General features: G+C 47.4%; 1 protein-coding gene across 4 annotated transcripts in view; it reads right to left on the reverse strand.

Annotated features, from left to right (window-relative positions):
* The window catches only part of PHLDB3 (pleckstrin homology like domain family B member 3), a 35,900-nt gene that overhangs the window by 8,598 nt on the left and 15,268 nt on the right, over positions 1–12,034 (reverse strand). For 2 of the 4 annotated variants that reach the window (XM_081869025.1, XM_081869026.1), the window contains exons 4-11: positions 11,676–11,816; positions 8,806–8,934; positions 7,912–8,067; positions 6,928–7,038; positions 5,902–5,988; positions 3,410–3,508; positions 1,783–1,876; positions 412–580 (exon numbers count right to left, since the gene is read on the reverse strand). In XM_081869025.1, coding sequence (XP_081725151.1) covers positions 412–580; positions 1,783–1,876; positions 3,410–3,508; positions 5,902–5,988; positions 6,928–7,038; positions 7,912–8,067; positions 8,806–8,934; positions 11,676–11,816 — 986 coding nt within the window. The remainder of the gene's footprint in view (positions 1–411; positions 581–1,782; positions 1,877–3,409; positions 3,509–5,901; positions 5,989–6,927; positions 7,039–7,911; positions 8,068–8,805; positions 8,935–11,675; positions 11,817–12,034) is intronic. The other 2 variants (XM_081869027.1, XM_081869028.1) reach the window with 2 other exon arrangements.

A 12,034-nucleotide genomic window follows, 5' to 3' on the forward strand; every position in this document is an offset into this window, starting at 1 on the left:
AGTGTAAATAAGTTTTGATGGATGTAATAACAGAATACTTAATGGTTTAGTTTATGTAAAATATGCAGGGATTTATGTTACGCAAAAGGAATCATGCAAAAATAAGGGAAGTCATTGATATTTTAAGGTTGTTCAAATGAATATTCTAAATTGTAAAACAGAAAATTTAATAAAAATATTTTTAAAAAAGAACATAGCCACTGATCTTCTCCACAAATTTGTCTAGTCCTCTTTTAATGCCATCTAAGTCTGGGGCCAACACTGCCTCATGTGGAGTCCCATGGTTTAAAGTACTAATGGAATGGCGCCTGCCGAGTGGAGAAGGCCAGTGTGCCAAGGAAAAGGCAGCTGTCTAACTGGCAAGGTGTTTGTTGGGACAGGCTGAGATTAAGGAGAAACGGATGTGCTCACCTATAGGCTCCTTGACTAGACCCTCCTAGCTGCCCCACAGCTCCTTGGCCAGCCAGCAGCTGGTAGAGGGGGTTGTTGAGACGTGAATATTGCAGGTTTGGGCTGCCTAGGTAGGGCCTGTTGCCCCCACCTGAGAGCTGTGCTGCCAGCATGCTGGGATCCAAAGCACCTGGAGGGAGAGAGGAGGAAATCCAAGGAAAGTGATTGGTTCAGCATCTCCCTAAAGACACAGGGCACATGGTCCTCATCAGAAGACAGTGAAACGGACCATTAGTCCTCTAGCTCAGTACACTGATTGGCAGTGACTTGAACCTGGGAAATTCTGCATGCAGGGCAGATGCTCTCTTTCTCTGAGCTATGGCCCAGTAACCTCCCCCCACCACCACCACCACAAATCCCCTCTCTGGAAATCCTAATTTTGGATATAATTGGTCACAACATAGGGTTCAAATCCCCACCCAGCCAGGATGCTCCCTGGCTGGGTGGGGAGCTGGGTGGGGAGCCTTGGACCAGTCACTATCTCTCAACCTGACCTACCTCACAGGGTTGTTGTGAGGTTAAAATGAGAGGAGAGAACCATGCGCACACCACATTGAGCTCCTTGGAGGAACAGTGGAGTATAAATGTACTAAACAAATAACAGGTCCATTTGTTTTCCTGCCTCACCATTTAGATAAAAGAGATCGAGTTCCTGTAAAACATCTTATATCAAACCGCTTGGTTCACTGCTGAAGTGTGGTTTGTTGTTGTTTTGCCAGCCACCATGAAGTTCAAACCATGCCATCAGTGAAAGAATGGCTGACGAAAGGCTAAGAGTTGCCTCCCCCTGGAAAAATTGTGGCTTTAGGTTGTTTTGGATTACAATTCCCACCATCCCTACCAAGGATCATGCTGGCTGGGGCTGATAGGAGTTGTATTCTAAAATGCTTGGAGGGCAGAGATGGGTTTACCACTGGCTCATACTTTTGGGAGGTGAAAGGGGCTTTTCACATCAATGGGTAAGGTGGATAACATTCACTGTTTACTGGAATGGGTGTTGTACTTTTCACTGGATAGAAGTCAGTTTTTTGTGCTAAAGTGATAACAACAACCTCTGCAACCAAAATGTCATGTATATGAACCTTACCCACCCACCTCCAAAAACAGTATTCCTTGAATTTTCCCCTTTTTCTTGTCTCATGCTTTACGCCCACTCCAAATAACTGGTTGCTAGCTCATTTCTGGGCCCAATCCAAGGTGCTCACATTCATGTTTAAAGCTGTAATTGACTTAGGCCCCAAATACCTGAAAGACCACCTCCTTCTTTGATTGTTGTAACCCACCCTAGAACCTTAGGGTGAAGGGTAGGTAATTAATAATAATAATCCATACCATGCATAGAAAGGGGGCGCTGTGCAGTCCTGGTCGTGAGGCGTTCTCCTCTCCTACGGGGGAGACTTGCCGTCCTCTGCAATCCAATTGATCCCTGGGCAGAGAAAACAGGAAGGTAAGAATTAGGGTCGAAGCTCCCACTCCACTTCTCCCCTCGTGCTTTGAAAAGAGCCAGGTTTTTATTTGTTTGTTCGTTTGTCAGCCTGCCTGTTTGTCTGGTAATTTCTTAGCCAGCTTTATGAGAATTACATCCAGTAAAATCCATCACACATAAGCAACGGCACTTACCTCTTGAGCACCAGAAATAGAGGGAATGATTCAACAACATGGAAGAAGGGTCTGTTAGCCACGCTGGCTATCTAGAACCTCACAAGTGGCATCTAATTTAACTTGTTCCTTCAATGCAAGGATTTAGAGCAAAATGTACTTCAGGAGGCTTGGTTTGGTCAGAATCGAGTATACACTTCCAGAGTTAATGCTAAAGACGTCATAAATAAGCCTTTTCTATTTTTCTTGCTGTTTGGTTAATGATTCCTTGCCAGAGGTAGCTGCTAGAACTTTGTGTGTGAAGTTCCCCCATAGAATGATCCATTAAAACCCCAGGGGACAGTTTTGCGGTGAAGATGCCTTCAGGTTTTGACTCCACCGACCCTGGTTGACCACTGGATTCCTCTGGCCAGGGAGAGAGTTTCCTGTGCCGGCTGAGACTTGCAACAAGAGCTCCTCGGGGCCTGAGCAATAGCAAACTCCTGAATTATGGATTATTTGTTGATCCTAACTTGCTCCTCGCACCTGACTCTGGTTCGCCCTCTGGCTGCGATTTGCTCTTTGGTCGTGACTGACTGATTGATTTCACCTTCTACTGCCTAGCAAGGCTCAGCCCCAATATTCCCCTAGCAAAGGGCAATCTCATATTCCCAAGTCTCTGTCCTTTTGCCCCTTGAGTCACTGCCATGTCTACTAGCCACAATGACTTTGCACTACCCCCACAGTCGGAGACAGTAATGTTTCTGAACATCAGCAGCTAGAAACCACAGGAGGGGAGAGTGCTCTTGTGCTCGGTTCCCGTTTGCTGGTTTTGTTCCACTGCAAGAACAGGAAGCTGGGCTAGATCCAGCCTGATCCAGCAGGTTCTACTTGTGTTCTTATGCCAACATGCCATCTTTGTTCCAGAATCTACCTTGCAATGGTGCCCATTGGAACTGGTAGGGCAGGAGGCCAACAGGAAGTGGAACCACAGCCAGAGTCAGAAGACAGGTATGTGAGGACTGGATAAGGGCAGGCTGAGGTTGCTGAATGTGTCCCATTTGCCCTAACAGACCTCCACTGCAGCAGTTAAGCCATTGGATATCTGCTGCCTCTACTGCTGGTCCATGATCCAAAAGCACCCTGAAAAGATGCAGATGCCCCATCCTCTCCCATCAAAGACAATGCATATCCAAAGGAGCTATAGCAAACATCTCACATACCCTGGTGCCCTATGGATGTTTGGGAGTTGTAGTCTGCTAACATCCAGAGGGCACTAGGTTGGTTGGGTGGGGGAAGCACAGCTGCAGAATCACGTCTGTACACATAAAAGGAAGATAAGACACTGAAAATCAGCACAGACCAACAGGACAAGACAGACCTTGACAGAACTGCGGACGGAGAAGACACAGGAGGAGGAGTCTGATTGGTCGGAACCCAACACAATGACCTTCCGGTCCGTCTTTTGGGTGAAAGTGAGCTGCAGGGAGAGACAGAGACAGATAAAAGGATGGAAGCGGTGTTTCTCCCCCCCCCAACCCCCCCGAAGTACTAAATAAATCTTCTGTTGCTTTTACTACCAGAACCAATCAAAAAGGTGTGAGTTTTTTCAGCACAGTCCCAGCAAGCTTTTCCCATGTGGTCTGGCAGCATACATGATAGTTTACATGACTCCCCTGTCCTCCTTCCCTGCAAGGTTGACTTGCAAAAATTTAACCTGGTTAAACTTCCCTAAACAGGGCTGCCTTCAGATGTCTTCTAAAAGTCAGGTAGTTGTTTATCTCTTTGACATCTGATGGGAGGGCGCCACTACCGAGAAGGCCCTCTGCCTGTTTCCCTGTAACCTCACTTCTCAAAGGGAGAGAAACCGCCAGAAGGCCCTCGGAGCTGGACTTCAGTGTCTGGGCTGTTTGATGGGGGGTGGAGACGCTCCTTCAGGTATACTGGGCTGAGGCCGTTTAGGGCTTTAAAGGTCAGCACCAACCCTTTGAATTGTGCTCAGAAACATACTGGGAGCCAATGGACCAGTGTTATATGGTCTCGGCAGCCACTCCCAGTAACCAGTCTAGCTGCCACATTCTGGATTAGTTGTAGTTTCCGGGTCACCCTAGCCCTTGAATATAGGTTTTGCTTGGTGCCCACACAACACACTCCTCAAAATGAAGTTCTGTTGTATATTCCCATTTAACAGGGATTTACCATTTCTGCAGAAAATCAGATCAGCACATGGAAATGGTGAATCCAGATTGAACAGGGAATAAGAATATAAGGATGGCATTTTGGGGAATAATAAAAAAAATGAGCATGCCGGAGCAGCACCAAGTCTTAAATTTCAGAAGGCTGCCCCCCTCTCCATGACACTTGTGTTTGGTTCATGCACTACAGTGGCACCTTCTCTCTTGCCCTGGTTTCTCTGCTGTATGCAACAGGCAGAAATTCAACAGGCACAGCCTCCCTTAGATTTGAACCATTCATTTATTCAAGTTATTTATAGGCCACTCCTTTCAAAATGTTTTCAGATTGTTTTAAATACATTTTATTTTATTCTATTTTATTCTATTCTATTTTACGCTGCATTGTTTTACTGCATGGTTGCTTGCAGCCATGGGCTTCTTTGAGGATGTTGGGTGCACAGATAGATAATGAATAAATAAGTAACTTTGAATAAATAATAATATTTATCCAGGAGTAGTTTATAATGCAATCTAAAACACAGCAATAGTAAAAACGTACCGTATTTTTTCGCCCTATAGGATGCACTTTTCCCCCTCCAAAAATGAAGGGGAAATGCGTGTGCGTCCTATGGGGCGAATGCAGGCTTTCGCTGAAGCCTGGAGAGCAAGAGGCATCGGTGCGCACCGACCCCTCTGCCTCTCCAGGCTTCAGGAAGCTATCCGCAAGCCTTGCAAGCCCCACGGGAGTTCCCGCGGGCTCACAAGGCTTGCGGGCAGCAGCCTGCAGCACGGAGCACGGGGCGCCCTCCAGAGCACACCCCGTGCTTCAGGCAGATGTCCACAAGCCGTGCGCGCCCGGCGGGAGGTCCCGCCAGGCTCACAAGGCTTGCAGGCAGCAGCCTTTTCTGGGGGCTGGGGTCGGGGGAAGCTCGGGCTTTCCCCCATGCCAGCCCCGTGCCTTGGGGGGAAATAATTTTTTTTCTTTATTCCCCCCCCCCAAAAAAATCTAGGTGTGTCCTATGGGGCGGTGCGTCCTATGGGGCGAAAAATACGGTAAGATCAGATCAATTAAAAGAAATACATTAGCACAATGCACAGATTAAAGCAGGAATTAAAACAGCCATGCAAATACTTCAATGGCAATGTTTTAAAATGAGGGATCGCTAGGCTGGAGGAAAGTAGAATTTCTGCCTGTTATACAGCAGCAACTTTAGAGCTGAGATCTGGGGTCCCCCTCTGCCACCCCTGGGCAACAATAGCAGGCTGCGCTTTTGAACTGTGCACCCACCTGGGTACAAAAAACCCACACAATCCTGGTTGATGGGAAACTTGGGTCACTCTCATACTGTCACTAATTTGCAGGTGGGATCCCATCACCGGTCGCGCTATTAAAATAGATTTGGAGCTCTTGTAAAACAAACCCTTTTCCAAAAACAACTGGACTTTTTACAGTAAGGAAAGTGATGAAGAAATGCACCAAAAGGTGGGGAATAAATAACATTTGCTCAAGGCAATGTTGCAAAACATCCCTGTAAGAAAAATCAAAACGAATGCTCAAGAAACCCTATAACCTCCCCACAAAATTTTATGCACACAAATCAGGATGACCACTCAATAAGCAGGCCGTCTGGAAGTGGACTTGGTCTTGGATGGGCACTGGTGGATGGAGAGACAAAAGGGAGTACCTGAAAGGGCTTACCTGAGTGACACCCTGCTTACTTTCAGAGGAGTCCTCTCCCCCGTCCTCCGAATACTCCGGGCCCATGTCCATTAGGCGATTTTTCTCCTATACCGAGAACGTTAACAATTCATATATATATATATATATATATAAGGGTCTGGTGACTTCTGTTTCAGTGTATCTAAAGAAGTGTGCATGCACACGAAAGCTCATAGCTATAACAAACTTAGTTGGTCTCTAAGGTGCTACTGGAAGGATTTTTTTAATTTTGTTTTGACAACAAGTCAGTTTTGTAGACAGGCAAAGTCCAGTTGCAAATGTTGCTTCAGGTCAGCTTGACCCATAAACAGATCTGGTGCCCCATTCATTTCCCTTCCTCCCACCACCCCACGTCTTCCTGCTGTCGGTTCACCCACAAATAATAGGTACTCTTCAACTGTCCCAGTAAAATTGGAATACCCAATTTTTTTGTGTGAGAACACAGTTTTGGGTGCCATAATCTTGCTTTTGAAAATGCTTTTGGGGGGCCATGATCTCACTCAGCACTCCAAAATACGCATTTTTCGACACTGTGCTTCCATGCAGGAGCACAGCCCTGGAAAAACTGTCTTTTGGAGCCCCACTCTCATGAGGGTAACGTGACTCGCATGGACACATATCCTGGTTTTTCACCTTGATGTGTTGGAAGGTATGATAATAGCATCACGGTGTATTTAGTGCCCCTCCTCCTCACAATAAAACCCCTGGTCTCCTCCATTGCCATTGGGTCTAGCGCCACCTACTGCTGGGTTTCCTTGTCTTCTGCTCCACCGAGTCCCAAATGGAACCAGCCACCACTGAAGCCTAGGAGCCAAAACCTCTGGTTTCCATCCCCAGAAAGAAGCTTAGTGGCAGGGAACTGAAAGCAACACTTTGCATTAGTTGTTATCGTTGGGCATGGGAAGTGGACTGGTGTGGGAGAACAGGGAACCTGGGATCCTAGGTGTTTCCCTGGCTTTCAGCCAGAAATTCCTTGCTGCGCCGAGATTCCTGGGAATTCCTTACCGCGTTGAGATTCCTGACGGCCTCGCCTTTCTCTTGCGCAAATCGCTGGCTCTCGCCCACCATTTGCTCCTGTGTCAAACGGGCCTGTCCTTCCAGCCTCTGCACCGTCCTCTGGATATGGGGGCAAGAACCAAGTTAGAATCCTCAGACTTCAGGGCTACACAGAGCTCTATTGCACCTAGAATAATTATACACAGGGAGCCCCTCTTGTGTCGTGGTCAGGTGCAGTAGAAGCAAAAACACAACCCCAAGGTTATTGACTAGTTAAATAACGCTTAGCTGATGACTCATCTGCCTTTTCACAGATTTAACTATCAAGTGTGCAGAATACCCCAAGCTAAACATGGATCTTTTTTAGAAAGCAAAAGGTGAACAGGTGAATTGTGTGCTATCCTACAGTCTAACAATGCTCCTTTATTGAAAGGAAAGGCCATCTTCTTTCTCATCCTTTATTTTATACATATCACAGTAGGGGGGGAAAGACAAATAACACCCTTCAAAAATATACTTAAGAGCCTCTAAGTCTTGATCCCTCTGATTAAAAGCTGGCACCACTAGTTCAAAAGTGATGCCTGCATCAATTGAGCAACTAAAATTTCAGTTGGTCGATCTACTGATTGGACCAGATTTAAGTGTGCAGTCAAAAGAAAACAAAAGGGAAACAGAAGTACCAGATCTGTTTGCCGTTGCCTTGGCAAAGCAGCCTGGAGCACAAAAACAAAAAACAAAAAACCGTGCTACTTTTTAAAGAATAAATGTGTAAGAAATAAATACTGCACACATGAAAATAGCAGGATAGGAATGTCCCTCCTCATCCTGAAAAGAAAAGCACTGCAGCAGCCTTTGCACCAAACTGGTGCCCCTGAGATGTTTTGGACTACAATTCCCAAGTAGCACTGTCAGGGCCCCAGGTCAGAGAAGGCTACTACAGGGTGAGCACAAAGCCTGGAACTGGATTTGTGGGTCATCAGGACTGCCACTTACCTTCCTTTGGTTGATGCTGTTCTGCAGCTGAGTGATCTCTTGGGCCAGAGCTTGGCAGATGGCCTCCTTCTCCTCTTCCAACCGGCTTTCCCGCTCCAGTTGCTGGAACTCCAGATCTTCATAGCATCTCAGGGCTCCATCTAGCATCTCAGATGTCTGGGAATAGAACCAGAGTCTATACTGACTTCTGGGTCTCATCGCTTATTGCCAGAAGGACCCAGTGGTCAGGGAACTTATGCTACCTGCCAGATTCCCACAATTTGCAAGCCAGTAGAAATTTCTTCCTGGCTTGGATTTTTTTAGGCCTGCATTGTGGAGACCAGCCTTTCCCAACCTCCTGGTGCCTTCCAGATGTTTTGGAGCACAACTCCCACCCAACCCAGCTGTGGTATTGGGGGCTGATAGCAATTCAAAGCCCCCTAATTAGGGGAGCCTGTCCTAGATTTCACCACTTGGAGATTGTAGGTGGGGAGAAACCACATTTTGAAATGCACACGGCACAAAGAACACGATTAGAAACATGCAAACACATACTGATCAGGCCATTGGGCCCATCAAGCTCAGCACTGCCCACACTGACTGGTAGCACCTCCCCAAGGTCTTAGCCAGGAGGTTTCTCCTAACTGTACCTGGGGGTTGAACCTGTGATCTTTTGCACACATGTGTTCTGCCAGTGAACCACTGCCCTTCCCTAAAGGTCTAGGCTAGAGCCCTTCTCTCCCTGATGCCTATCTTCCTATAAGCAGAGTTTGATGCATGCCTTCAAATCGCACCATCTGCCCCACTTGCAATCTGAAGTGGTAGCAACCAAAGAGAGAAATCACACCATCTGACCTGATTTTTGCATGCCGCCATACCAGACCTATTTCTGGCAGCTCCTTGCTGCGCACTCACCTCCTGAAGCTGCTTCTGCATCCGTTCCCGCATGGATTCGGGCTGGTTGTCCAGGTGGATCTGTGATTCAGCGTGCTGCCGCTGCAGCTCCTCTACCTTGTGACGCTCTCTCTGCAGCCGCGCCTTCTCCTGCCGAAAAGGAGGGCAGGGAGAGCATTACTACATCTCCATGGGCAGCAAATATCCAGCCGCTTTTGCTCCACCTAGCAGGTTACCAGATTAGGCGTTCCTTTCCCAACTGTGATCGGCGCTGCGATAAGTGCCGCTTGGGAGGCCAAGTTCTCACTGATGAAATAAAGGCGAAGTCCAGGCTGCAACACTTCAGAGTGCAGGCAGGAGTGCAGTTCAGGGTAGGGTCACCTGGATTCAGTCTACCCATCACTTTTGCCAGCATGGGAAGATTGGAAACTGCCTTGTGCAAAGTCAGACACATTGGTCCATCACACTGGTGACACTGCCCAGCATGGGTTTTCCAGGAGTCCCTGCCAGTCCTACCTGAAGATGCTGAGATTCGAACCTGAGACCTTCTGCATGCAAAGCTAATGCTCTACCGCTGAACTATGGCCCTTCCTCTTCTCCCACTGGGGAATGGAAATATATAACTAGTTGCTAAGTACCGTATTTTTTACTCTATAAGACTCACTTTTTCCCTCCTAAAAAGTAAGGGGAAATATGTGTGCATCTTATGGAGCGAATGAAGGCTGCGCAGCTATCCCTGAAGCTAGAACAGCAAGAGGGACTACTGCTTTCACTGCGCAGCGATCCCTCTTGCTGTTCTGGCTTCTGAGATTCAGAATATTTTTTTTCTTGTTTTCCTCCTCCAAAAACTAGGTGCGTCTTGTGGTCTGGTGTGTCTTATAGAGCGAAAAATACGGTAATCAACATTTTCCTCCTTCCCTGTGTTCTCTTCCTTCTTGTTGTGCTGTTATTCCTCACTGCTTCAGGCACTTTGACCTCCCAGCCCATCAACAAGGTGTTGTGCTCTGCTAGGAGCAGACTTTGGATATCAAGGTGGAGATTTAGCACCCTCCTGTGTGTCAGCTACCTGTTAAGTTCCTTGCACTACTTAATTACAGGTAGTTTTGAAGATTTCGGAAGGACAGCTTTTTAAGCATATATATTCCTGGCGACAGCTTGTTGTTGTTATGCAGAAGTCCTGTGATGTGGGGTACTTGATGACAGCATTGCGTTTTTATTCATATAGGAAGAAAATATCTATTGCACCTGTCATCATAAATGACCTCAGGGCAGGACGCAACCATTTGCCATTTCTTCCCCTACCACACACACAAAAAGCTGAGAGACCTAAGACAAGCAGGGAGACAGTGGGGGTGGCCTGCACTACAGGGGGTTGGGCTAGATGACCCCTGGGTTCCCTTCCTATTTTAAGTTCTCTGAGTCTAGGACAAGAAAAAACCTAAGTAGGAATATGGACAGCTGCCTTACACTGGTTTATCTAACCCAGTATTGTCTTCACTGATTGCCAGTGGCTCTCTACGGTTTCAGGCAGGAGTTTTGCCAGCCCTACCTAGAGATGCCAGGAATTGAACCCGGGACCTTGTGCCTATAAGGCAAATGTTCTACCAATGGGCTACAGTCCTTCCTGCATTCTGTGTGTAGGTGCGGTGGATTTTTGTTTTTGTTTAGCCAAACACCGCTTTTCTGTCAACTTAGGCTTTGCTTTATTATATAACACTAAAAGGCCAAAGTGGGGAATAACAAAAGGGAAGATGAGAAAGCCTTTGAATTTCAGTTTCAATCTCAAAATACAAAGAGCCTTGTGGCACTTTAAAGGCTAACAAATTTATTATGGCATAAGCTTTCCTGGACGACAGTGCACTTCATCAGATGTATAAACAGTTACCTTGAGTGGAAGGTATATATATCCATAACATGCGTGTGCGTGTTTTAAAGGGAATGTGCACTGAGAGGTTAATGTGCATAGCAACTGGGCATTGTGCACATTCACCAGGCCTCATGGGGAATGTGCATATAATCTTTCCAGGAAGAGAGAATAATGTACATTTCCATCAACAGACATACTCGCCAACTGCCCTTGGGGAATGTGCATATGTCGACTACATTTTGCACATTCTCTGATCAGAGGTGTGCAATCGGTCCACTGCCCGAGCTGCTTCCGGACCATTGCCTGATCTTACATGACCCACAACATACCCTCCCACTGATCAGCAGAGCAGTAAGAAGGACAGGAGGGTCCAGATACAGGTTACCTTCTTTCTGCAGTCCATCCTCCGCCACCTTTTTTCACCTGTTCACCAATCAACTGAGCAGCAGAAGGGAGATTGCAGGGAGATGAAGAATGCAAAACTTCCCTCCCCTTCCCACAGTCCTGATGGACCTTCCCACCATCACACAGGAGGGGAGATTCATCCAACTGGAAGAGTTACCCAGCAGGGAAAACAAAGCTGGCAGAGAAAGGGTGTGATCCTACCCATCCTACCTGTGCCATTCATCATCAGCTCAGGATGATGCTATCAGGGCGACCACACATGATCTGACTTTCGGGGAGGTCGCACTGTTTTATTTCCAATCGGTGCATATCCTGCAACTTCCTACTGAAATCACATAACAAATGTTCCTGCACTGCAGGGGCAGGTTGGGCTAGATGACCCTCAGGGTCCCTTCCAACTCTGCAATCCTATGATTCTATGTCCCAGTTGATTTTTGCCCTGCTTTTGTTGCACTTCCACCCTTCCGGACAGCAATCATGCAGAGGCATCCAAGGGGCACCTCAGAACAAACGAAAGCAGGAGAAATCCACATGTTGCAAAACACACCCGCAATAAATCACCAGCCTGAAGAGGCCCCTGGAGGCTGACGAGAGGAAGACTTAAGAGAGGAGGCCTCACCTTCTCTCTTTCGGCGTGGCACCTGCGCTCCGTCTCCACGAGGCGTTTCTGCAGCTCCAGCAGCCGCTCCTCTTCCCTTCTCAGCTCCTGCCTCTCCTCCTTCAGTTCTCCTTGCAGTAAAGCTCCTTCCAGGTCCATCTGCTGGGGAAGGGGGCCATGTCAGAGGCAAGGTGTCCAAACATCCTGACTGGCGGCCGGCCAACCTCTACACAACCACCAGGGGGCAGACGGGCAAGTGGAATCATGGGATAAGAGCAATCGAGGAATGCAGGGGAAGTTCTAACTTCCAGGCTCCCCTGATCTGATCTGACCATTAGAGAACGCTCCTGAGAGCACCTTGGGAACTAAACACCATGCGG

Source organism: Podarcis erhardii (genome assembly GCF_964252035.2).
Source record: "Podarcis erhardii genome assembly, chromosome: 7".
NCBI classification, from domain to species: Eukaryota; Metazoa; Chordata; class Lepidosauria; order Squamata; family Lacertidae; genus Podarcis; species Podarcis erhardii.